General features: G+C 26.5%; 1 protein-coding gene and 1 long non-coding RNA gene across 10 annotated transcripts; one reads left to right on the top strand and one right to left on the bottom strand.

Annotated features, from left to right (window-relative positions):
* Positions 1-663: 663 nt before the first annotated feature.
* On the bottom strand, positions 664-24,630 carry LOC123260361 (putative fatty acyl-CoA reductase CG5065). 6 transcript variants are annotated; one of them, XM_044721408.1, is made up of 7 exons: positions 24,493-24,630; positions 20,524-20,656; positions 8,279-8,863; positions 7,048-7,296; positions 6,330-6,679; positions 4,000-4,605; positions 664-2,471 (listed from the first exon to the last, which is right to left on the bottom strand). In XM_044721408.1, the coding sequence occupies exons 3-7, from the start codon at positions 8,489-8,491 to the stop codon at positions 2,330-2,332; spliced, it is 1,560 nt and encodes a 519-aa protein (XP_044577343.1). In that variant the 5' UTR covers positions 8,492-8,863; positions 20,524-20,656; positions 24,493-24,630; the 3' UTR covers positions 664-2,329. The 6 variants fall into 6 exon arrangements, with proteins under 6 accessions (XP_044577343.1, XP_044577341.1, XP_044577345.1 ...); XM_044721406.1 differs by lacking the exon at positions 24,493-24,630 and adding an exon at positions 21,300-21,512; XM_044721410.1 differs by lacking the exon at positions 24,493-24,630 and adding an exon at positions 20,857-20,940.
* LOC123260362 lies at positions 22,215-27,038 on the top strand. 4 transcript variants are annotated; one of them, XR_006508448.1, is made up of 6 exons: positions 22,215-22,320; positions 22,594-22,686; positions 23,530-23,976; positions 24,063-24,428; positions 24,519-24,746; positions 26,650-27,038. It is a non-coding gene; the product is annotated as an uncharacterized LOC123260362 (long non-coding RNA). The 4 variants fall into 4 exon arrangements; XR_006508447.1 differs by having other exon boundaries at positions 22,216-22,320; positions 23,530-23,715; XR_006508449.1 differs by lacking the exon at positions 26,650-27,038 and adding an exon at positions 24,844-25,132 and having other exon boundaries at positions 22,216-22,320; positions 23,530-23,715.
* Positions 27,039-27,269: the final 231 nt, after the last annotated feature.

The following is a 27,269-nucleotide window of genomic DNA, read 5'->3' as shown; positions in this document are numbered from 1 at the left end:
TTTTTAAATTCATTCTTCCCTCTATTCACTCACTCGCTTTATCTAACTACTGGATAAATAATTATAAATTATTCATCAATATAATATTTAACCAATACAATAATAATTAATATTATTATTTAATATTATATATTATTAATAATAAAAGATTACAAATAAAAAGAGTCTTCAATAATCGTTAAAAATGAATAAAAAAATATTCATAGTAAATAACGATAGTGAAGAGCTATTTATTTGCACTTATTATTTATAAATTTAAGTAGTTGTTAAAAATAGTAAAGCTGCACCGGCATTACATCAATGATTAATCAATAAATTTACTTTTAAAAAAAAAATTTATCAAAGCTTTTTATTAGTTTTAGATAGCAAGCTCAAAAGTATTTAAAAGCAATAACATTTTAAGCATTTTTATTAGTTATTGTTGTTATTATTATTATAATAATTAAAACCTTTTTTAGTAAGGCATGTCTTTTTTACAAACGGACTTCCGTAAGATTAATTATTAATTTTTTAATTTATCATCAAATAAATAATTCTAATTATTTATTGGTAACAGAGTATTGGTAAATAATAATAATTAATAACACGCAATTCGCAACTAGACTGAGATTTAAGTAGTTAATTAAAAGTTAAAACATTAACTTACGACAATTTTTTTTTAATAACTATATAATACATAGTTTATTAGCAGCAATTTCGTATTTACAACCTCCTATTTTTATTATTTTTTGCATTTCACTCAAATTATTTCTAATCAATTACTCGAACACGCTATTAATTGCACACTCGCTTTTAATTTATTTATTTATATATTTATATATCGTAGGGTTGTTGTTATTTCAATGATTTTTAAAATTTTTATTTCGCATTTTTTAGATACTTTCTAAACGAATAAAAAAAAATTTATATTTATAAACTCAGAATATATCTAGAAGATCCGCGACAAAAATTCAAAAATCATTCAATTAAAACCACCTTAATATATAGTAATTTATTTATATATAATATATATAACTTTTTTTTTTAATTTCTGCTGGACAATATTTCATTTTGAATAACTAAGTTGCCAATGCCTTCAAAATTAACAAATAATAGTAAATAATAAATATAATTATGAACTGTGACGATATAACTGTGCAAGATACGTAGAAACTTTTTGTTAATAAAATGAAACTCCGACATTTGTAAAAAAATCTTTCGTTAAGTATTATTCAATAATAATTTACTTTATGTTAATTAATTATCAATTTATTTGAATATATATTTTTCTGTCTATTATTTACTTAAAATGTGCTCTGCTATCAATCTGTCCGCAGAGTGGCAGTTTATGAATAACTCATCAATCATCAAGTTTTAAAAGTATCAATAAACTAATATCGAATACAAATGTCCGAAATAAATGGATCATTTACTAAAATAATAACAATAGGGTCGGTATCAATCAATCAATCAATCAATCAATTAAATACGATCTAGGTATCTTACAAAAAGTCACAGAAAATAATAATTTACAAATAAATAAATAAATATAAAGATTTATTTAAAAATATGTCGGGTACCGAATAAGCGGCTAACGGATTTTTATTTTTAGTTATTACTTCCGTTATTTATTTATTTCTATTTTTTTTTTCATTTATTTCTAGTCTAGAGAAGCAGCAATCGTTATGTATTATTGAATATATTTTATATCACAAAATAACGGACATTTAATTGCCATCGTTTGTAATTATGATAATTAAAATTTTAACAAATTTAATAAATTACAATTCCACTTTTTATAATAATAATAATAATAATAATAATAATAATAATAATAATAATAATAATAATAATAATAATTAATATTATTATTATTATGTAGATGAATAAAATAAAAAAATGGAAACTTTTGAATAATATAAAGTTGAAAGTAGTCGCTGCTCTGGTGGTAATAGATACAATAGCCAGTAGTTAATCGGTAGCAGACAAATTTTTTAAAATAATAAACCAGTAATTGTCGCAGACAAATCGCGAGTATACTAAATCAGTTGCTAACTTATGAACAAATACAAACGTTAAAAAGGCCAACGTTTGGGAGCGAAATGAGAGCGTCGTCGTCGGGGATACTGAGCTGTGCTGGTGAAAGTAATGTTGATGCTGATGATGATGATGGTGTTGATAATGTTGATGTTGACGTTGGTGATAAAGATGTTGATGTCGTCAATGTCGATGATGCCGGCGATGAAGGTCGAAGGACAATTCGCACCTTGCAACTAAGCTCCTCTGTTGGCTTTTGCATTTTTGCATTAATAACATTACTGTGTAAAATGGTAAATTTGGCTCTGAGCCGTCAAACAATCATACGGCACATACGGAGTACTATGGATAGAAGCATGAACCACGCGGATCTTGCGATTGAGCTACGGGACAGAAGAAGACGTATTACAAGTGCTACTGCGCCAATTTGTATCACTTTTTGAAGCCAATATAATCTGAAAATAAAATAAACAATCATTACTTTTTTAATATTTATTTTAATATCTATTCAATAACTTAAAATACTAGACTATTTATTTATTACGCACACTGTTAAAAAAAAAAGAAGCAATTTACACTGTCAAAAAAAACAAAGACATTTTCATACATTGTAATTTTTTAATATTATGTCTGGTAATAAATTTATTTAAAAAAATTTCCATCTTTATAAATCAAAATTAATATTAATGATAAATGAACGTTGATTAATTTTACAAAATCGGATATATAAAAATACAAAAGATGGTTTAAATTAAATTTTATCTACTTAAATTGGGCAATTATATTTTAAGATTAAAAATTTTCTTAAATTTACGATAACATTTTTTTATAAACTCCGGTTTTTCATTTTAACAGCCAGTCCTTACGATTGCAGCTTTATATTTCTCTCCTAGAGAAAGAAAAATTTTGAAAAAAAACGCTCTTTTACGAAATAGATAATTAAAAAATCTTATTTTTTTTTTAAAAAAATGATTTGTAAGGAAAACATAAAACTACAATAGCTTTATAGTCATGAGTGCAACAACGATAGTACCGTTTCTCGCAGTGAGTGCGACGCGAGAAAAAGAGGGGACCGGTTGTTAATTGTTTTTGTCTTGTAATTTTACCAATAGGTTGTTAAGTCTATATTAAACTAATTTTTAAACCATAAATATATACAAAGATTAGTAAACTTAATGAATAAATATCAAACTTACAAGGCAATATCGTAGTATTACCATGCATGTATTATTAATTTTTTTAGTAGACTTGATATTTAATTTAAACATATGTTTATACACTAAAATTTTACTCGATTTACAAATTTTTTATCACGATGTATAAATATAAATAATTAAAACAAAAAATTTTAAAGCTCAATTTGTACGTGTTAAAATAAGTATTTAATTGGTCGATAATAATTTTAAATTAGTCATTATCGACAGTCACGCTTACTTCCGATACACGTTTTCCATAAATTAAATTTCCGTTCGACGGAAAAAAATTTGTCAACAGTCCCTCAACATAATATATGATAAAATTCACATGTTCTTCTACAATGATACTTAGAATTTTTTTAATAAATAAATTATAGCAAGAAAAATTTATTTAAAAAATACCATCTTTAGAAGCTCTAAAAAATTATGTATGCAGTTTTTTTAAATAATTTTCTAAGCCTAGTTTATTTTTCAAGAAAAATTAAAAAATTTTCAAGTATCTGCTAATTTCAGTATCATTCTCTTACAAAACAAAATTAATTATCAATAAAAAAAAAAAACATTTTCAGGCGCATTTAAAGTCGGTGATTAGACTGTCATGAGAAGATTTTTTAAAGAGTAAAACTTCAGAAAATGCATGCATAAAAGTACTTATGGATTGATTTATCAACTTTAGACAGTAACTGACGTGTGTAAGTCAGTTGATACTTTAATAGCTCGAATGTCGGCTTAGAGTAAAACTTTTAGAATTCATTAATATAAATTTAAGTAAAAAAGTATATAATACCTCATAATATGTGAACGCGCAGCTGGCAGTGTTTCCGGACTCTCTTTGAGTATAAACTGTCGTATACCGATAATATAATTCTCCAAATAGGAAGGCCAGTCGATTTGCCTGACATCGAACATAAAAGTGTTACGGTCTTCAGGACTCAGCTGCTGATTGAGTCTCCGTACATTGTCGTCCTTAAAATTCCACTGTTGTGTTGTAAAATATTCGAGGCAAGTCGCGGCTTTTGTTAACTTAGCCTGTACACGTAACATTATTGGTTTAGTACCTCTCAATCGAGCTATGAGATCGAGAATATGTGCGGGTAATATGTGCTGAAATGTTATGAATATTTTGTTCAAATATGAGTACTTTTGGCAACTACCACCCGGATACCACACTGCATCTCTTGCTGGGTGTATTCTACTATATTTAAATGACAAATCAATAAATTCTTTCCATGTTATTGGATTTTGTTGCCCGGTACAACAATTGTACACTGTTATTGTGTCTGGATCTGTACGGTGTGCTGCTGCAGTTTTCCAGGCCGCGCATATCATCAAATTTATCACTATGTCTACCGGTACAAAGTCTGCTACCTTTTCTTCGTGACACAACATCGTTCTGTAAGTTGGTTTTGAAACATAAATTATTTTTTTTACTTATTTATATTTTATTTATTTACTTGTAGGCATAATCCAAATTTTACTACTTAAGAATTTATACGCACTTGAGATTTTTTTTTAATTATTTTTTTTTGTATAATTTTTATAATTTATATTTATTAAAAAAATTCAATGACAATTGGACAAGCATTTTCAAAGTTATATGCTTATTTGTACGCAGTGAGCAAGATTTATCAAAGGTAGCTAAACCGATCAATCCCAAATTTTTACAAAATTTTTTTAACTATATTTTTAATCTAAGTTCACGGAAAGAACAAGATGAAACTGGATATCATAACTGATTATACTGAGTGAAAAAAAATTTCAGATAGTAGCTAGTATAATCCAGATTACAATGAGTATAATCCAGATATCACGCAGTATAATCTGGATTTTTTTTAGCTACTATCTGAAATTTTTTTTCACCACAGATATCACTGAGTATAATCTGAGATGATATCCAGTGTCATCTTGTTCTTTCCGTGTTGTTGATGCAAAAATTAATTTTTCTTTGTGAAGCCGCCATCTATACTAATAAATGGAGAGCCGGTTTTTTTGTCCGGTTATACTACGAAAACTACTGAACCGATCGAAATAATACTTATACCATATGATGCAGCGTATTTCGAAGAAGTTTAGTATATGATATGGTGGTGATTACTTATCCAGAAACTATATTTTTTTGACTTAGAAATAATGAATTTTTATTGTAACTAAATTTATTCTGTTCGATTGTCATTTGTTTAAAATAAATTTTTCAATTCTATTGGTTATGTTTATATACTAGGTAAATTTCTTCACTTATGAGACCTGCAATTTCTTTAACTGAAACTTTCAATGCTCATTACAAATTTTTTTTTTCATATAAATTATTATTAATTTTTGTAAGAAATACACGAGAATATTATAATGATTGCACATTGAAAATTACAACGAATATTAGCTAGAATAATTACATGGATAAAAGATACATGCCAATTTGATAGAATTGGGAATCTGTGCGTTAAAACAACACTCTAATTAAATTTCAAGTCTAAAAATGCAATTCTATAAAACGCCCAGCGGAGTGGGCGATTAACAGCTAGTTTTATTATAAACTAGTAGTCCGCCCCGGTTTCGCACGGGTATTTAACAACAATTTCAAAATTAATTATAATATAATATAGCCTATATTACCCGGGGATAATGTAGCTTCCCAACAGTGAAAGAATTTTACAAATCGGTTCAGTAGTTTCGGAGCCTATTCAATGCAAACAAACAAACAATCAAATCTTTCCTCTTCATAATATTAGATAGATAAATATTTTCACAATTTCTTTGATTAATCACGCGATAATATCTTAAATTAACGGAATTTTTTTAGACTATTAAATTTCGATGATTTAAATTATAGATATTGTGCTCACCGCAAGTAACCTTTTTAAAAAGACCTCCCGGAGGTCTTTTACAAGAGCTAGGACAATCATTCATAAAAAAAAAAAAAAAACTTATTAATAAAGTTCAAAGTCACTTTAATCAATTTAAAAGTATTTAAAAAAAAAAATGATTGAAAAATTATTTCTCTTGGTTTTCTAAGTGCGTATGACCCCTTCAATGTAAATTCAATTTCTCATCTTGGAAATTGAAAAAAAATTGGATTACACCTAACCCATAAATACCATAATAATTAATAAATTAATTCACCTAAAGAATCCCTTGCCAGCAGCGGCAATTATCCCAGTGGGACCATTTAAATTGTCTACCCATCCAGCCATCGGTTCTCGTAACGATGACAAGACTATTGAGGGTCTGACAATAGCAACCGGCAATCCACTACAACGATCTTGTAACATAGTCTCTGCAAGCGCTTTGGTGAATGTGTAGGTATTTGGTCGACCTTCAATTAACTTAGGCGTTAATTCTTCGACTAGTTTGTCATTTATATACTTGGTGCAGTTGATAACTTGCTCGGGATCTTGAGGCGGTGGATAAATAACTTCATCGACTTCTTTACGGTCACAATTGCAGTAAGCCGTTGACACGTGAATAAGTGCCTGTGTAAAATTTGAATTATAAATTAACATTTATTTTAGATATTTATATCTTGGTCATACGGATATCTAATTCTAGGAAAATAAAAAGAGGATGCAAGACTTTTTGCGCAGCAATTTAAAATTGTTTGATTTTAGATATATATTAGATATTTTTAAATAAATTGACATTCTATCACCTGTCTCTCTATCTTTTCAATTAGTGAGACCAGATGATAGATCGTCGAGTGGATTAATGTTTCAGATTAGATTAGATTAATAATGGATCAAGTTCGTCAGACAATAAATGTTCAGCAATAAAGTTTGTGATTAATTCCCGAGAGCTTGAGTTGATAAAGTATGTATGTATAAATGAATAAATGATTACATACCTCCAAATTATCCATTCGATGGCATAGATGTACCAGTTGTTGACTACCCAACATATTGATCATAACCGATAGATTAAGTGCCTCATCAAATTTAACAGTCGCCGCTGAATGAAATACAATCGATACATTTCTTGTTAATATTTCACGATCAGCTGCTGATATTCCAAGTTCCGGTTCAGTTACGTCACCACCTATCGGTACTATTTTCGTCAGTTCATGTGGACTATCACGACGCAGTTTATCGAATAACTATTAAATAACACAAATAATACATAATTATTATTGATATTATTATTCAAAAACAAATCATGATAATATAAATATTTTTTCCTTCAATTATTTCAAGTAATTGTATAGATTCGGAGCTTTGTCGTTTTTTTATTATAAATAATCGAAAAATTTACTTGTTTGTTTTTTTTTTTTTTTTTTTTTTAAATAATCAATACGTCAATTTTTTAATTTTCAAAATTTTGAGTAAGATTGGGTTCGATATTATCAACTCTGAAAAATTTTCAAAATTCGTAAAATTGAGATATTGACAATTTTTTTTAAATTATTGATAAAAAATTAGAAAATTTTTGCATTATTGATAGAACATCAAAATTTTAAAATTTTTTAAAAATTCATTCGATTAAACTTCTTAACATTAAAACCAAAAATTCATGATACTTTTTTTTTAAATATATTTAATTTTTTATTCTCTTCAAGAAAAAAAAAATAGTATGCTGCTCTATAAATTGATTGTAAAAAAGAAAAAAAATTCTCAATATTTCAATTTTTTATGACCAAAAAATGAAAAAGCTGCTCATCTGAAAAATTACCATAAATATAATTAAAAATACATCTAGAAATAATTCAACACAAAGCGTCTGACTACTACTTTAGAATCGAGTGCTTTTATTCCAATGAAAAATTTTTTTATTGATTAGAAATTAAATGCACAAAAAAAGTTCCAATTAGGGTAATTGGAAATTATCTATTACCATTAGACTGAAAAAAAAATTAACTAGACTCGAGAGAAAAATTCTTGAACCAAGAAAATAATTTTGAAGAGTTTCATTATCTCGAGTCAAGTAAAATTTACGTAAACCAAAAAAAAATTTCTTAGTTGAAGAATTTTTCTACTCAAATCAAGAAGATGAAGTTTTTCAAATTTACTTACTTGGTTCAAGTAAATTTTTTTTATGTGTATAAAGTAATAATGACAATAAAAAAAAAATATGAAACTTACCGGTGCATTAAGAAGCTCCTGTAGCCTTTCTTGCACACTCTGCCCCTTCTTAGGTCGCATAAGTAAATAAATATTCTTAATCCCAGAGCATGACCTCAGTAATTTCTCAACGAGTACTTTTCCCATGAAACCAGTGCCCCCGGTGATGAAAATAGATCTCCCCATATAAAAATCCTTAACAGAAGTATATTCGCCGCCAGCCATCGTTGCCATAACTCGATTCGTAATCCACCAGTTAACAACAACTTTGCCACAAAATTCGTAAGTCGGAAGCCGGTGTTAAATTTAAATAATGGAAGTTAATCAGCCTTGGAGTGTCTCTTCGGAGTAAACCAAGCGGATAAAAACCCGCAATTAAACGAAGACTTTATTTATGCGTTAACGTCAATGTTGCTTTTAATTTAAGTGTTGATGGTGATGTTGATACTGATGGCAATATTGATGGATATTCCACAGTAATAATGCTGCTGCTTATATCGCTGGTGGCACTGAGTGCTCGGAGGTTCTCTATTGTTGATCCAAACTTGTAGAAGTAGTACATGGATCCAGTCACAACCATTTCGTTTTACATTTCTGTCCGCTCACCTAAAAACAATTTATTTATTTATTTTTGTTATTTTATCAAATGTCACTTATTATTGTTATCATTATCATCACTTATTATTAACTAATTACTGGAATGCTAAATGTTAACACATAATAATCAATCATAATAATATAATAACATTAGATGATACTACAACTCATTAAAAGTACTACGTATCAAAGATAACTCACAACTTTCGATAACGACTGATAAGTTTTATATGTAGTTATTTTATATCACTAGTTTTTTCTTATTTTTAGATATTTATATATGTTTGAAGTTATTTTCTTTTACAATAAAAATCAGAGTTAAAAAGTAATATAGGTCACGTACTTTATATTTGTTCATTCATATAATGGATTCTATTGTTCTATTCTAAATTTTGATATATCGCAAAAGTTTCTTAGATGAGATACCAGCAATGTCTTTTGTTTAATATATATATATATATATATATAATTAGTATTTAAAGATAAGTGAAGTAAGTTTAAGTTGAGTTTGGTTTACATAATAATGGTTTGTTTGTAAAAATTAAATAGATCAAGATGGTAATTAAGAGAACTACTAGATAGTAGTAAGAGTATTATTACATGGACAAATTGGTTTACTTGAACCAAGAAAATAAATGGGGAAAATAAAAATAGACTTGGTTCAAAAGAAATTTTTCTTCACTTAAGAAAATTTTTTTTAATTTATAAATGTTTACCTGAATTTTTAATAAAAATTATAAGTTTTCATAATAATGTAAAATGAAATTGAAGACTTATTTTGTTTCGAAATTTGACAAGGTGTTATAAAGTTTTTGACACGTCAAATTATGTAATTTCATAACTAAAAATTCTTTAAATTCTAGCATAAATCAATGCGAAAATAAGTCACAATTTTTTTTATGAATTTTCATAAAAAATTTTATCAGTGAAGATAATTCAGCTTCAGCATTTCAAAACACGATAACTAACATTTTTTAGATTTTTTTCAAATTTACTCAATAGGAAAAAAATGTACACTTTGAATTGATAAAAAATTTTATTTAGACATAAAAGGCATACTGATAAAAAAAAAAAAAAAAAAAAAAAAAACAGATTATCTGCTTACTAAAAAATTTATTTAAAAAAAAAAAAAAACAAAAAAAGAACCGACTTAAAATTTTTGAAATGGAACAACTGAATTATTTTTTTATCTTCATAAATATTTTTTCAAATAAAAAAAATTTTATCCTCTCCTCAAAAATTAATTCTTTCTGTGTAGGAGTTGCTGATATGAGTAGAATATTAATGTTTAATATTTGCAATTAACGGTGAAGTTATATGTTTAAATGCATATTTTTGCCGGTTTAGTGATAGTGATATGGATGTATATATGATATTAGTATTATGCTGTATTGAATAGGAGTATGTAGTATATATATAAGAAACGATGCAATGATTAAACGGGAACTTGAATGAGACTAGTTGATGGTTCCGGTATTGTAGGTTTCCCGCTTATTTACAAACTGGTCACATACACACAAACACACACGTGCCCTACTTATAACAAATATAAAATGTCTTTGCTATTATTATGTATGTTCGATACAACTACAGACGGCAGCTGATTCACGCCCGAGAGAAACTTTGTTCGAGTTGAGAGATATCGATATCCACTTTATTTAATCGGCTGCATCCTAGGAATTTTTTACAATGAGTAATCTAGTTACTATCGAATTGTCAAGAAGAATTCAACTTTTGTGACAATAATGAACAGGGTGGGTAATTTTATTATTAGTCTTTTAGATTCAGAGAGGAATAATCATGAATTTTTAAATTGAATTTAGTAATTAAATTACACAATCTTTTTTAATCAAGAAGAGTATGATTTTGAATTTTAATCAAAATTTTGGATAAAAAATCACACTTGGTAAATTTGACACTAAATTTTTTCCAAGACAATTTTCTCTAAAAGGTTTTTTATTATTTTTTATATCTTCAATATTTTACTAGAATTTAATTTAAAAAAAATTTTCCACAATTTTCTTATTCTATTACTTAAAAAGAAAAAATAAAGTTTTTTAGAATTAGACTTCCTCAATATTCGACCAAAATTGCGTTAGCTTACATAGAATTTGTGCGCGTTTTTTTTATAATCAGCATAAATGGAAACACCAATCAAAACTTATGGATCAATAATTTTATAACAAATATTTATTAGTCCGACTTAAAGAATATTCTATTTTTAGTAATAAAATAAAATAAATTTAGTCAATTGAATATTTCATTTTCTTAGACAGAAATTTTTTTTAAATTAAATGTAAAATTTTTAAATCAAACCGATATCTAATGCGTGGGTACAGATGACTGAAATTGAACTTATACATGCAAATATATTTTATACATCAAATGCAGCAGAGAAAAATAATAGTATGAATTTCCCAGGGTATATATATATATTTTTTTTTCTTGAATAACTTTTTCATACTAATATTATTTCCTAAATTATTTAAATTGAAAAGAATCATTTTGATGTTCAAGATAAAAAATAATTATATTACATCGATGAGCGACATTATTACTACAGATATGAATTTAATATTAAATTTGAACAAAAATAAAAAAAAAGTTAGTGAATTCACTTGATTAAATTTCTTAGCGATTTAAATCTTATTCAATCTCGCGAATTCCGTTTAAGGGTCTCGTAATCTATAGATTTAAATTTCATTATTAAAATATCTTTTAAATAATAATAAAAATAATAATAATAATAATAATCAAAAATAGTGATGGAGTAACTAGAGAACAATAGTAACAGAAGGTACAATTAATTAAAAATAACAATAAGAAAAAATGAACAGTGTGAAAAAGTAAAATAAAACAGCAGTGTCATCGTAAGAAAATTCGATATTATGAGAGTAGACTATTTTCCTGGTAACCTTAACCTGGTTACCTTCGGCACTCGCCGACATATTTGTAATGAAACTGGTTTAGTTTTATTTCTTGGGATAATATAGAGTATAAAGTATTGTTTTATCTGGTAAGAAGAAACAATATTTTATTAATATAAAATCTAGTACTTATAAAGAAAAGGGAATCCCTAACTACAGCTGCTAATATTTCGATAGTACGCACGTGTAGGAATAAAATTATGTATATACCGGAATGATAATTTATTCTTTTCACGGCTCCTGTCGCGGACGTGACAGTATATTAATCAATGTAAATACACTTATACTCATACTTGTACATACTGGGTTGATATATTTGCTTTTCAATGTAGAGAAACTGACTGAGGACTGAGGACTTGACTGAGATTCCAGGTCACCGTCCCGCCTCGCTTTTTTATTCGTGGTCATTAAATTCCCATTGATTACTATACTAACTATTTTATATTGTATACTCCTAATATAACCGTGCTCTTTGATATTAAGATGAGAATAAAAAAAGATTTATTTCTGCGGCAGAATTTATATTATTATTGAATTGAGATAAGGAGGGTTCATAAACATCTTATCGAAGGATAAGTCACGAATAATGTAGGTGTTTATTGAATATCACAAAGAAGACACCCAATGACGACCCCGTTACTCTAAGACCCGTTACAGCTGGTGACTTACTGCCCGAGTTTGTTGAGTTTATTGTTATTTAATGAATAATATTGATTTCACATTCACTACAGAGATTTTTTACGCTCAATTTAATATCAAGAAACCCGCAAGATATTTTAATTAAAAACTTTCTTTGATGGTCCTTTTTTTGGCGCTGCCAGGTCTCGAACTCTGGCCCCGCGTATCGACTTAATCTAAGCACTGACATCTCACCACTGAGAAGTAACAGTCGATTTTTTGTCATTTTAAAATTTATAATAAAGTTGAAATTTTTTATCGAATTGATTAATTTACTAATTACGTATTATATGTTATGTTAATATGTAATTAAGTCACTGCTTGATTATTAAAGAATATACGAGTAAATATTTACACTAGTTAATGGAATAATAATGAATTTTTTCAGTTATTTGAAATGATTTATAAAAAAATTAATTGAGAATTTTAATCGAAACTTCTTGAACTTAATTTGAATTAAACTTATATAAATTTATAAATTATGTATAAATTAAGTCAAAATGATTTCTTAACAAATTTTTTCGCTTATTTTGTTTGAATCTGCGCTTTAAATTCTCTAATCAAAATAATTAATTTCTTGTTCAATAACAAAATTTCCGAGTGAATATCTACAAGATTTATAATTAATTTTTTTACTAATAAATTTATTAATTGTTATTAGAGCGTGATTTATGCTCTTAACACAATGTAATACTGAAATTAATAGGCCGACAATTATTGGTTGATTATTAAATTAATAAGTTATAATAAGAAAAATAATTGAAAGATTCATACACAATTTGTTACTTTATCAATTTTTTTAATTCATTGACTTTTAATTTTATTAATATTTACGAACTGCAGAAAATATTTTTAAACGATTCATTTTTTCACACTATACCTTTAAAAAGAATTACTGTCAAGTATTTTAGCAAAAAAATTCTGATATTTTTTATTCTTATTAAATCATTTGCATTAAACACTCAAGTTCAATGTTATTCAATAATAACAAAATATATTTTAATAATAAAAAAAAAATTAACGTGAGAGTAGTTACTGTATGATGTATAGTAATAAAAGTATCAAGCAAGAAACATTTTAGAGTATTGATCGTCATAATATAGTTAATTTGGCAAACAAATATTATTATATTATAACATAGCCTTCACTTAACTACATTGTATGTATGAATAATAACATAATTTACCGAGTTACTGTTAAATAACTTTTACTTATTATTATTATTATATTATATTATTATTTGTAATATTCGTTTTTTAATATTGAGTCCTTAACAATCCTTTAATTTGACGTTATTTTTTATTGGAAATTTTAATTACAAACAATAATTTTTGTTATTTTTGTCAAATCAACAATGAAATTTATAACACAATTTTAATAAAAAATAAAAGAAAAAAATCTGGTAGTTTAAATGGTAGAACACCCGACATCTGATCGTGGATATCTAGGTTCGACTACTGGCTTGGTGCAATCTGAAAATTTTTTCAAAGTTGTTTTTTTACTTCTCAATGAATTTACATTATGACTTTTATTGTAAATTCAATAAAAATCAACAAAATAGCAAAAATGGTAACTAAAACGTTGTAATCAAAATTTTCAATAAAGAATAATGTCAAATATTTAAACTATTTAAAACATTCAAACTACCAGATTATTTTTCAAAATTTTGCTTGTATTTTTTAGTGAATTTTTATTATAAATTTAATTTTTAATCCAACAAAAATCATTAAAATAACATAAATTGATGCGAAAACTTTGAGATTAAAATTTTTAATAAAAAAATTTCAAATTAAAAGATTGGGAAGGCTTTATATTAAAAATTATTTTTTTTTTTTTTTACTTTCGACCACTTTTTCTTACTTCTTACCGGCTTAAAAATTTAATTCACATGCTTTTAGATAAATTACTCGGATACAACTGACAGCGTTGTGGTATTTATCAATTTATTATCTATACATTACTCATCGACGATTTTTTTTACCTAAATTATCAACGTATTGTTCCAGGTACTTGTATATAAAATAACTGATAAAGTGAAATAAATGTTTTTGTATAGACGTTAATGATCGGCTTTCAACTAATTGTAAGTAAAGTAATAATATTAACAATTATCATTATCACATTTAAAATGCCGTAAAAATTGATCGTTTTCCGTTTTATGATTTTTGAATTGCGATAAAAACAATTTTAGTGTAAATTTATACGATGAATTATTTAGTTTTTCTGGTAAAAACAAGGCGAGAGTAATGGAAAAAGTTTAATGCTCAACTTAAGAAAATAAAAATTTACGTGCTAAGACCAGAGGGATTATTATGGGGTACTATTATATATTATATACTCGTATATTGTTATTATTATAAATGCTTATATGAAAGCGACAAAGCGTCGCCATAATGTCGCGTGTTTAGACTATAACATGCTCCTGGTTGTGGAAACTAACATAAAGAAAAATGGAATAAAAAATAAAAGAAATAGGATGATAAAGAAAATATATACATTTTACAGTATCACGACATGCGTCAAAGCGCAATGCGGTCATTCACATATTCGAATTATTTACGCTGGATTGGTTTCCCATATATGTAATATTAGTAGTATAATAAACCATGACACCATCGGCATTTAAGTTATTAATAGAAATATAATCACGTTTTTTTCAAGGATTATTTAATGTATTATTATACCAAGAAAAATTTCTTAATTTAATAATTTTTCTACTCAAATAAAGAAAATCAAGTTCTTCAAAATTATTTACTTGATTCGAGTAAATTTTTTTATTCTGTGCACCAAAATTTATTGAACGCAAATTTTTGTAGTGATCATTGTACTTTTTTTTCGTATGACTGGTAATAAATTTATTGATAAAATTTTTCTTCTTTATAAATCACAATTGGTTATAATGATGAATGGATGTTATATCATTTTACAAAATCGGCTAAAAATTCTAAATATGGTTTAAATTAAAAATGTTATTATTTCTACTAAAATTGCACAAATGTCTATAAAGATTATAAAAATATTTTTAAAAAATAACAATAAAATTTTATAATTTTATAAGTTTACCCTAGTAAGGTTTGATTTTTTTTTTTAAATCCTGTCTTCTATTTCTCAGTATTTTTGTATTGTAATTTTATGAATATGTTGTCAAATATATAATAAACTGATTTTCGAGCCATAAATATAAACATAAATAATTAAACTCAATAAATAGATTTTTAATTTACAAAACAATATTGTGATATTACCATGCATGAATTATCAATTTTTTTTGTTGACTCGATATTTAATTTAAACATATGTTTACATACTAAAATTTTACTAGATCTACAAAATTTTCTACAATGCAAAAAGTATTTTTTTTTTTTTCCGAAAATTACATTTGTTAAATTTTTATTCGAAGTAAAAATACACTTCTAACGTTTTTGATAGTAATTTTAAAATTTAGAATTAATAAAATAATTCTTTTAAAACTATCAACCCAAAAATTTTATCAATCAATAACTAAAAAATTATAAGAAAAAAAAATAATAAATTTTGGACAGTAGTTAGACGAAAAAAAAAAACCTAAATGTAAATGATCAAATACCAGATGATACCGGTTTTATCACGCGTTATGTGTGCGACCGTGTGCTCTGAAAAATATTATGAGCCATGGTTCACACATAACAGTACGGCCACAGCCTCAGCCAAGTTAATGTTATGTGTGTAATAACCTGCTATGCTTGTAAGAACGAATCTAAGTGTGCCACTCGGTCATTCACTTCCAAATCCTCAACCCAGGAAAGTCAAAAAATACATACCCACTACCTATACATATACCTGTACCGGAAAACCTGACAAAATGTTCGACGTCCTTCAGACCAGTGTCGAAATCCCGAATTTTAATATAATATTTGTCAACCCGATCCATTAGCGACCGATCTATCTTACGGTTATATTATCTAACTCTTTTATGTAATACTATAATGAATACAAATTAATTTATGATCTACGATTATTAACAACCACATAATCCTAAAATTTGAATTTTACAATAAAAAATCATTACAGAATTATTATGGATTATTCGCTGAAATAAATTTTAATTAAAAACTGTCTGCTTTAACTCAGCAATTTCAACAAAAAAATTATAATCAGTTATTAATAATAAAATCGTAAGAAAAAAGTTAGCGTTTTCTGAACGCGTCAATCAAGATTTAAATTCTTAAGAGCGGTTTATAGTTGATTTTCAAACGTGTTTTTCTCATGTATGTGATAAAATTTCGAAAAAAAACGCTTCGCTCTTCGATAGATAATTAAATTATCTATCGAAGAGCGAAGCGCTTTTTTGGAAAAATTTCATTTATTTATGCATAAAATGCGTTTTAAGATTCCATAAGTTGTACAAGTATGACAGAGATACTTTCGTTTGTCCAATAGAGGGCGAGAAAGAGAAAAAATGTAAACCCTTCTTAAAGTGTAAATTTATTCATTTGGTTCGATAATTGCATTATCAAATTAATTGCTTAGTAATTTACCGAGAAAAAAAATGAATAAAAACTTGTAAACAGTATTAATTTATTAATCAGAATAATGGTTGATACTTATTTTTTGTAGCAGTTTCGCATAAGTTATCGTTTTTTAATTAATAGATTATTAATAAATGAACTTATAAAAAAAGCGCATCGCAATTTCCAGACTTGTGCAAATATCAGGGATTATAATTGCAATTAAAATAAAAAAAACTAAAATAAAGTAATAAAATGAAAAAAAAAAATAAATAATTACGATGCAAAATCTACCGTTACTTGCGCTGATTTCGCTCGGTTAAACTTTCGCGCGTAAACAGATAGTTAAATATGCTGAGTAGTTGAGTATTTGCTTGATTCTAAGTATGTATAAGTATAAGTAAAGGTATTAGTTTAACTTTAAAACTCAAATCTTTAACAATAAACTCTCTAATTAATCAATTTCTTGTTTAGTATTTATTTTTGTTTCAAGCTCGACAATTGCAATTTGAGTTATTCAATTTAAATTTAAATTAAAAAAATTACTAATAAGTTTGTTTAATCATTTGTAAATAATATTAATCATAATAATAATAATTATTTATATTTTGAAATTATTATTAAATGAAGTCTTACCAATAAAAAATTTCAAAAAGTGTAATAATCCTTGGAATGTTAAACAATTCACAAATAAAAAATAATATTGATAAACAGTAAATAAAAAAAATAATAATAAAGTTTACGAAAACTAATAACTGGATGCTTTCAGGTCGAGGAACGAAAGGTAACTGAGCGCACTGGGACCTACGCCGGGATTCTTATATCATCATCTGATAGGAAGACACTCGGGCACTTGGTCGTCCCTCCCCGTTAGAGTAATTGTTGTTATTATCATTATTATTATGAATTTATTCTCAAGGTCAATAGTGTGTCCTTGCGTACTTCTAGTGGTACCTAAAACAGAAATCCTAAAGCGAAAGTAAATTTTTTTTTAGATATTTTATTTTTTTTTTTAGATATTTTTTTTTTTTTTTTTTTTTTTTTCCAAATAAATTAGATATAGCTGAATTTCGTAAGTTTGTTTATCAAATATTAATCTGGACATTAATCAAAGTCGAAAAAGGTTTTTTGTAGCGAATTCAAATTTAAATCTTTTGATGAGGCGTAGAAGAATTTTTTCTAATTGTAAGCGGTATTAGTAGGAAGCGCGGTGATATAATATGAGTAATATATTTTTGTTTTTGATTAACTTATATTGGGCAGGTATGTTACGGCATCCCGGATAAAGTATACGTGAGATAATATTATATTTATATATTTATTAATAAAAGAGGATTATATATTATATTTAAATAGTATATAATGAGGAAATCGAGTGTAGTAGTAATGCAAGAGATTCCTCTAAGATATAATGTATAAAGCTCACGAGGCACCTGCTTGTCATTCCTCGGTGTCAATAATGCTTATTGAATTTAAAAGTTGTTTAAATGGAATGATGTGACTGAAATTTAATACTTTTTACAAAAGTTTATTTTGCTTTAAATTGTGTTACTTGCTGTTAATTGAATCGAGTGTACATAATAAAGTGATTGGTGATAGAATAAACAGGCTGTTAATTATTAATATATTTTTAATAATTTTTGCAATAAACAGTTAAATTTTATTTTTTAGTTTCGATGACTTTCTTTTATAAAAAAAGAAAAGTTTTTTTTAATCTTAATTTCGTTCATTTCTTGATATAGTTTTAATTTATTAATTTATAAACTTATGAATTTTTTTGAGTAAATTGTCATTTTTTATCATCACGGTTTATAATACTTCAAGTCATAAGAATGATGTTAAGAATTTTTAAAAAGAAGTTACATAAAATGAAGAATAATTAATGAAATTATAATTGTCAAATTTTTGATATAGAAAATGTAAAGAAAATTAAAAAATTAACATTTATGAAAATTTTTCTTTTCTAAATAATTTGTTTTTTCACTTAAAATGAGAAATAAAATTTCGGTTGACATTAAAAACTGCAAAAATTAAGTGAAAAATTTATTATTGCAAATTTTCTAGATTATTATTGTAAATTTGCAATAAAATAAAATAATTTGAAAGTAAAAAATTTTTAATTAAATTATAAACTTTTTTTTTTATGTTCTACATTGAAAATTTCCGCTAATATTTTTAATAAAAATATTTAAAATTTTTTCTATCATTAATGAATTATTCAACTTAATTACTTTAAATTTAGAGCAATAAAAATATTCCATTATAATTTCATGTCATAAAAATAAAAAATATTAAAAATGAATAATAAAAATCCATTAGTAAATTAACTTGAAAAAAAAATGAAAACTCTTAGTAAAACAGAAAATTAAAATATATGTATATTTACTTTCTAATTATCACAGTTAAAAAAACTGACTCTTCAAATAAAAGCCGACTAATTATCGTACGAAAGATAATAAAATAAAGCAGCCACGTGTAAATATTCAGTGTTAGTCATACCGATAATTGATCATCATCATCAAACCCCGATAAATCAAATGACAATAATTAAAAGCATATATAAATAAAACAAAATCAAGTGTTACAGAATGTGAATTGAGGAAAGAGACTAGGTGTAACATACAAGTGACACTTGTCTCGTATTGTTATATGTACACATACATAGATTAATACATATATAAAATACGCTTGCGCCACAGATTTACCGACATCGGATAAACGCAGGGAGGGACATACTTGGATCGATCTTATATTTTACGATAATACTAAAAAAGACTATTATGACAGAAGAAAAATTTTTTTAACTAAACAACCAAGTATATTTATTGTTTAAGCCTCCTGCTCCTCATTTTCTTAAACATAATTATTTTTCTGTTTTATTAACACCTTGTCATTCTATCCCACGATCAATTATCGATTGACATTCCTGAACATTTGTAAGTCTAAGAAAATAATAAAACTCAATTCAACTGAACAGTAATAAATTGATTTATCGGTATAAATATTCATATCAGAATTAGCATGATTATAATGATAATGACATAATGTATGCGATATTATTATTTGAATAAAAAGGTGTTGAAAATGGGTTTATAAAATTATTGAATTATCGAGTGTCTCGTGGAAGAGCAAGGTTTACTGAGGCCAACTTGGTTTACTTGGATACTTGGATAGGGTAAAAAGGGGTATCAAGGGGTTGGATGTATGTAATGTAAGTCGTGAGCACGGGTGGCTCGTTCTATTTAAGTGGGGGAGTAAACGAGGAGAAAAGATCGCCGCATTGGGCGGTGGTGCATCACGTTGAGCAAAAATACATATATATGTCTAGTCTCCTCACCGGCAACTAATCTACTGAGACAACAACTAATCCAGGAACAACCGAAGAAGAAGAGCTCGACTGATCAACACTTGTTTCATTTTTACAATTTACAACTGAAAAAATTAATATTTATTGTTGAAATAATAATAAAATATTCTCTATTATAGCGGCAACCCGGTGCGTGTCATGTCAGATAATAAAAAAAAAATATATATATATAAATAAAATGAAATATAAAAAAGAAGAAAATGAACTAACCCTGAACAAAGATGAATGGGGAGTCTGAACCGTTATCTCCGGCACAATTTCGCTCTATTGTTACTGCTCTCTAGTTTCTCTAGTCGACCCGGAAAACCAGCTGGCAAAGGCGCGGCTATCCAAAACCCGAGTTCTAAAAAATAATAAATAAATTAATTCAAGTTTTTTTTAATTTTTCAAATTCACTAATTAAATATTTAACATATGACATATTGAGTAAGTGTTATAATTTTTAATAAAACACAGCAGTTGCTGTGAATTTTAAGAAAATAAAACGGGGCCATCACACACTGGCACTGATTAATTAAGTGTGACATTAATAAATGACATTACCGAATAAAACACTCATTGACAATACTGCTCGGTGGTGATCCTATAAATCGGTAGCTTGTAGTGAGCTCGCCCGGAGTTCACTTTTTTTTTTTTTTTTTTTTTAAGCATAAATAGTCAGAAGTTAATTTGTCAGTTTCTATCAGTGGGATGATTTTTAGTTGAGAAGACTGGTGAGCGGTAGGTGCGGCTTTATAAAATGAATGTGAATTTTATTTGGAGAAATTAACAAATATAATTATTAACAATTACTTATCCACTACAGTCCGTAATAGTTATAGTTATATTTTGTTATATATAGATAGTCATTTATATATATTGATGTAGATGTAGATGTAGATGAAGAGGTAAGATGTAGATGTATTATCGGATAATGCTGGTTATATTAGTGGCAGTGGCAGTACTCGTACTCGTTATCGGGAGACATAAAGATAAAACAAACTCACCGGGCTGAATGTGACAGATATATATTTTCACGTGTAATGCCACCAAAGTACTCGTGCGAGCTCCTCTCAAACTTAAATCGCCGCAATAACGGGCTCTTTAACACAGGAACCCGCACTTCTTCTCGCCTTTTTCACACTTTTCAGCCCGAATCACTCGCACACCAACCGCGTTCGCCATCTTGGGGCAACTGCCAAGTACCACCAGTTTGGGTAACTAACTAGTACTAAAAGTCACCATGTTCAGAGGAATTACAACGGACACCAGCGTATCTATCGCTACCCTAGTTTTCACACACCCCGAGGGATGAATTCACTAGGCACCCCAGCGCCCTCTCCCCACCACTACCGCCGCCGACTACACGCGACTTCTTCCGAAACAACGTTCTGAGTTATAATCCCTATTCTAGTTTATATCAAGTTCATCCTAATCCAGATTCTCTATTGGGGTTGAAATTTTTTTATTTAATTCTAGTCTAGGTTTTTTTTTTTTAAATCAATTAGTTTAATTAAATTTGATTTAATTGTTAATTATTATGAAACTGAAATCAGTAGACATCTGACAGTTTTTAGAAATTTTATAGCAAATCAATTGTTGCATTAAACTTTTTTTAATTTCTACCAGTGACATTTTTTCATTAAATTTTTTAGTTTCTTATTTTAAAATAATATAAAGCTTTAGATATTTGAAATTTTCTTTAAATAAGTTGAAAATTTTTAAATTCAAGCGGCATAAAAAATTTTTTGCTCATGTTTTGATAAATTTGACAGTTATTAATTTTTGACTTCTTATTGAATAAAATCTTATAAAAAGACAAAAATTTTTTTGAAACGCCTGGGAAGATATGTGAGCAAATTTATGAGTTTAAATTTCCAGGTAGAAAATTTTTAATTATGTACAAACAAATTAGAATTGTAAAAAATAACTTACAAGAAATCCAAATGATAATTTTAGGATTTTATAGGGTTTAATTTAATCAGCATATTTAAAAACTTAAAAATTGACTAATATTTGCACACTTAGGTGAGTTTTTTCAATATTTTTAATAATACCAAAGTAATTTTTAAGATTCTTGTTATGGAAAATAAATTATTCAATAAATTATACTGAGATGAAGTAATTTGACAATTTTTCTGAACAAATTAATGTAAAGAAATACTAAATGTAGAAATGAAAAATTTCTTTTAATTACTGAAAGCTAATTTTGTTGACACATAAATTATAGTGACTGAAAAAGCTTAGGTTTGATCCCCCGCGGTTTCTAAGTTATTTTTTCAGCAATCATGGGTTTTTTAGAGTTTAATCGAGTGGTACGACTTTGGGTTTTTCCGAGTGAATGTCTCAAAAGAGAAGGAAATATAAATGGAGAATTAAGAAGAGAAGATAAAGGTGGGTCATAAAGAGAATCGAAAAATATTGAAGAAGAAGAGGAAGATAATATATTCATTATATTTGTAAAAATGGATAAATAAAAAGACAAGAAGATAACATAAATTACAAGTAAAAAATTTTGCTGTAATACGCGCAGAGTAATACACTGATAAAAAAATTAAGTTGACTCAAGAGCCAAAATCTTGAACCAAGAATACCATTTTGAAGAAAATGATTTTCTTGAGTGAAGAGAATAAATTCTTTCTTCAAAATGGTATTCTTGGTTCAAAATTTTGGCTCTTAAGTCAAATTAATTTTTTTGTCAATATATAAGTTTCCGTTGTTATCATTATTATTAATAAATTATAAAGAAAAAGTTTGTATATAAATAAAATCAGAAGAACCCAATGGCAATTCGTGATTTTACAAGTTAGTTTACTAGCAACATCATTATAAATAGTAATTAAAAAATGATAATGAAATCAGAGTAGACAGCTGACAATTTTGAAACCTTATTTTCAACAAATAAATATTGATAAATAAAAAATTCTATTTGTAGTAATTCCAGAAACGATAGATGTAATTTTACAAAATTTTTGTTATAATCATTTATTTGCTGAAAAAAATTATAAAAATTTTCAGCTAAAAAATATGTGACTGAAATTATCAGATATCCACCGATTTTACAGATTTTTCTTGAAAAACAAATTGTAACAAAACAAATTTTTAAAAATATTCCACATTAGAAAGCTAAAGAATCTATAAGTATATAAAAAAATCCTCATTATTTAGTTGATAAATAAAATAAAAAAAAGATCAGAAATCTGATCTGATAAATTAACTATTTTTATGAAACCCCAGGGTCAATGGTGCCGATACTGGAGCTTCCGAGAGACGAATATCAAGAAAACAGCTTGCAGCTGGCTAAAACTGCTCCAAGTAACTGACAAGACAATTGGCTGTATACTGTTTGCTTTCTCCCCTGGAGCTCACGCTATTTATATTCAGCTCTTAGCTTGCGATTACGAGTAATCATAGATCTTATCGGTATGAATGCTAGAATTAGTACAACTCTATCTGATTAAATTATTCAACCAACATTAATACAACATACACAAGTACAAGTTTTTTTTTTTTTTTTAGTTGAAAATCTGTTACTAATGAACATAATCACGATCGTTCCGGCGTTTATTTAAAAATATTTGCCGGCAAAGATACTAGAAAAATATTTAATAGTTGGTAATGAATAAACGCCCTAATATAACTAAGTGGCGCCACGATCAATTATGTATTTACGACTTCATATATGTATAAATATGAATATAAATATTTATAGTGTATTAATATTAATACACTATAAATATTAGTATTAATTTTTTTAATTTAATTTTCAGAAAGAAAATTCCACGAGACATGATCAAGTGATAATATTTAATTTGATAAGACAATTATGCAAATTGAAGGCCCGCGACACTACAATCTAGTTCAATCAATAAATAATAATCGGTGTCATGTATAATAGCAAGTACCTATACGCGGTATGATACTCGTTGGATAAATCAAATAAGAGTGATTCAAATGACATAATATATTTAACAATTAATATACTAAAATAGAAGTTGACAAATCAAGGTATGTATATTTAGGTTTCAACGACGAAGATGACATGCGCAAGATAAACTTCGCGGTAATTATTATTTAATTTAAATCACGCGAGATAAGTAAGTTTGATTTTGAAGAAATGTTTTTTGTTAATTGAGGTAAATATAGAGTAAACAAAATTGATTATAGATATTTTTATTCAATATTTATTTATTTACTCACATTTATTTTGTTTTATTTATTTGCAGTGTTGGTGGATATTACCCGAAGGTACGCAAGAGCACGATATGAGTCATTGTACCATTTCACAGTTATAAACAATTTAAACTACAAGTTGTCGTCCCCTGTACTGACTCGTGCTGAGTGTCGATTGAAAATAATTTTACGGATGTACATTATTTAAGAGAATAAAATACGAATAAAAAATGATGACTCATCACTATACAAATATGTGAAATAGTGTTGTTTATATTCGTGTAGGTATTTGTAACATTAATAATATAATTTATATTTTGCATTTGGGTATGTTTGTATGTAGTTATTCTGGGTTAATTTATATCTTTTTCATTTTAGCTTCTATTGTTGAGAGTAATTTATTTAAAAAAATATACTGTCATCAAACATGGTTCATGTTTTATGTTGTGTACTTATATACTTATTACTTATTACGGCATAAAACTAAGCCGGAAAAATATAATGTAATATGAAGACAGTGACTTCATCAGTAATGTTTGTTTTAATAGTTATTTTTTTTCTGTGATAGGAAATTGTGATAAAATAAAATTAGCTTTTAGATTGTGGATGAATGAGAGTAGTTATTAAGACTATTTTATGTAATTTTCACTTAAAATTATTACTTTGTGCTGATAAAAAAAATTAACTTGATTTGAGAAGAAAAAAATCATTTTTTTACATTTTGTTATAAAAAAAAAGTCTTAAATGAAGTAAAATTTACCTGAACCAAAATCAACTTTTAAATTTAAAATTCATCTCTTTAATCAACTTAAAATTTTAATCAGTGTGAAGATATAAATTAGGGACAGTTTAAAATTTTTAAAAACATAATTATAATATATTAACTGATTACAAAATACTCAATGAATCAAAACAATTTTTTAAAAATATAATTTAATCTAAAAACTGCATTATTTACGTCAATCATTTTTTACAACTAGAAAATAATTAAGAAATTAAGTACTTAATTGTAAAAAATATATTAATTCCGAAGTATAAATGTATTCTAAAAAATAATTTCATTTAAAAATAATTGACAGCCGGAAATCTTTGGTACCGTTTTTTTTATTCAACAGTATGTAAGTACATTATTTAAGTTAATATTTCAATGGAAACCTTTGTTTTCAATCTAATTGAAGAAAAAAGAAAATTAGCATAATATTATCGATAAATTAATAATTCATCGAACATTTAGCAATTAGTAAATAAATAGAGTGACGTAACAAAAAAGCATATTTCAATAAATAAATTTCGAAAGAGCTTAACACACTGTATTTATGTCATAATTATTATAATTATATTTTTACAAACAAAACTTGTCAAGTTATCATTTTGGTGTTTTGTAATAAAATATAATTGGATAATTCAATGTTCGAGGCCATACCAGCTACCAGTACAGCTACGCGTAGAAGGTTAACGGTCTTTGACTAAATATCTAACCAGTGAATAGATATAGATATATATATACATATATGTCGTGTGTCGCAAAAATATTATTTAATGAATTAAGTATGCAAGTATTCGATAAATCGATCATCCTCGACTTCTGTTATATCCAGCAGGTCCTGGCAACTGATTTCCTTTAAGGATTGCGACCATTTGTGTCCTAGATTTTTATTTCTAACATGCGAGCTTTGTCATTTATCGCGACTTAATATTTATTATTAATAATTAAATTTTTCTCATAAATTAATTTATTCAAAATTATACACGAGGTTCACAGTGAATTTTAAATAACAGAAGTAATTGCGTGATTTCATGTCGCGATTTGCATCTGTATATCGGTTAATTATATCCATTATCAGTAAACACTGAATAACATATTAGCGATCAAATTATTATCATTTAACCCTTTACATTTAAAGCGTGTTTCATTGATCATTTTCGATATCATTAACCAACCCGCCTACCTAAAATCGTTAATTTACCAAGTACACGTTATCTTCATTTCGCGGAAAATGTAGGTTTAAATATATACATTTAAACATTAAGCTAAAATTCTACACGCGATGTTCATTATATTGTTAAAGAATCACTTAACTTTTCGCATTTATTGACCTCATTTATTTTTCTAACTACATGTGTACATTTAATTATAATTATACATTTTTTTTACTATATTTAATTATTGCGCATTTTTTTCAGGGTGGACGTAAATGGATTTTTAGATGGAAAATTATCGATTAATTCATACGTGTTCATTTGTATAATTTATAGGTGTTTATAATAAATAAACACGAAGATATTTACTGAACAAATGGCAGAAAACTTGTTAGCCATCGAGAGAAAACATGTCAGTTGTATCAATAGTAAGAAGTATAAGATTGAGAACACATCTATTACTATTACTACATATACTAGAAATTCTTGATTCTTTTGTTAACTGGAATAAACCAACTGTTGGATGGGTTGACAATGTCAATAGTGATGATATGTTATGTAGTTTCGCGCTGACGCTGCGAAAATACTTTTATTATTTTAGCATTCCATTACGTCAAAAGATGTTTTTTTTTGTATGATATGAACAAATATTTTACTGATTCAATATGCTGCGATATTCAAATTTATTCATGAGAAATTTGTCTTGAACTTGATTTTTATAAATTTCTTCTTTATCTTTAGTTGATAACTTTCATACACATTTATATATTTTTGTAGTTTAATTTTATAAATTTTTCATTAAATTTTGATATTATTATTATTTAATAAAACAATTAAAATCAATAATTCCGAAATTAACAGACATTTAATAAATCTTTTAATTT

Source organism: Cotesia glomerata, linkage group LG3 (genome assembly GCF_020080835.1).
Source record: "Cotesia glomerata isolate CgM1 linkage group LG3, MPM_Cglom_v2.3, whole genome shotgun sequence".
NCBI lineage: Eukaryota > Metazoa > Arthropoda > Insecta > Hymenoptera > Braconidae > Cotesia > Cotesia glomerata.
Note: the sequence above shows the minus strand (reverse complement) of the source record. Positions and strands in the feature narration are given on the sequence as shown.

Bases quoted from the DNA above. Each gene is read 5' to 3' on its own strand.
- LOC123260361 (XM_044721408.1), bottom strand. From the start codon at position 8,491: ATGGCAACGATGGCTGGCGGCGAATATACTTCTGTTAAGGATTTTTAT. The intron at 7,297-8,278 runs GTAAGTTTCATA...GTTATTTAATAG, and splicing joins AGGAGCTTCTTAATGCACCG to TTATTCGATAAACTGCGTCG. The intron at 6,680-7,047 runs GTATGTAATCAT...AATTTTACACAG, and splicing joins ATCGAATGGATAATTTGGAG to GCACTTATTCACGTGTCAAC.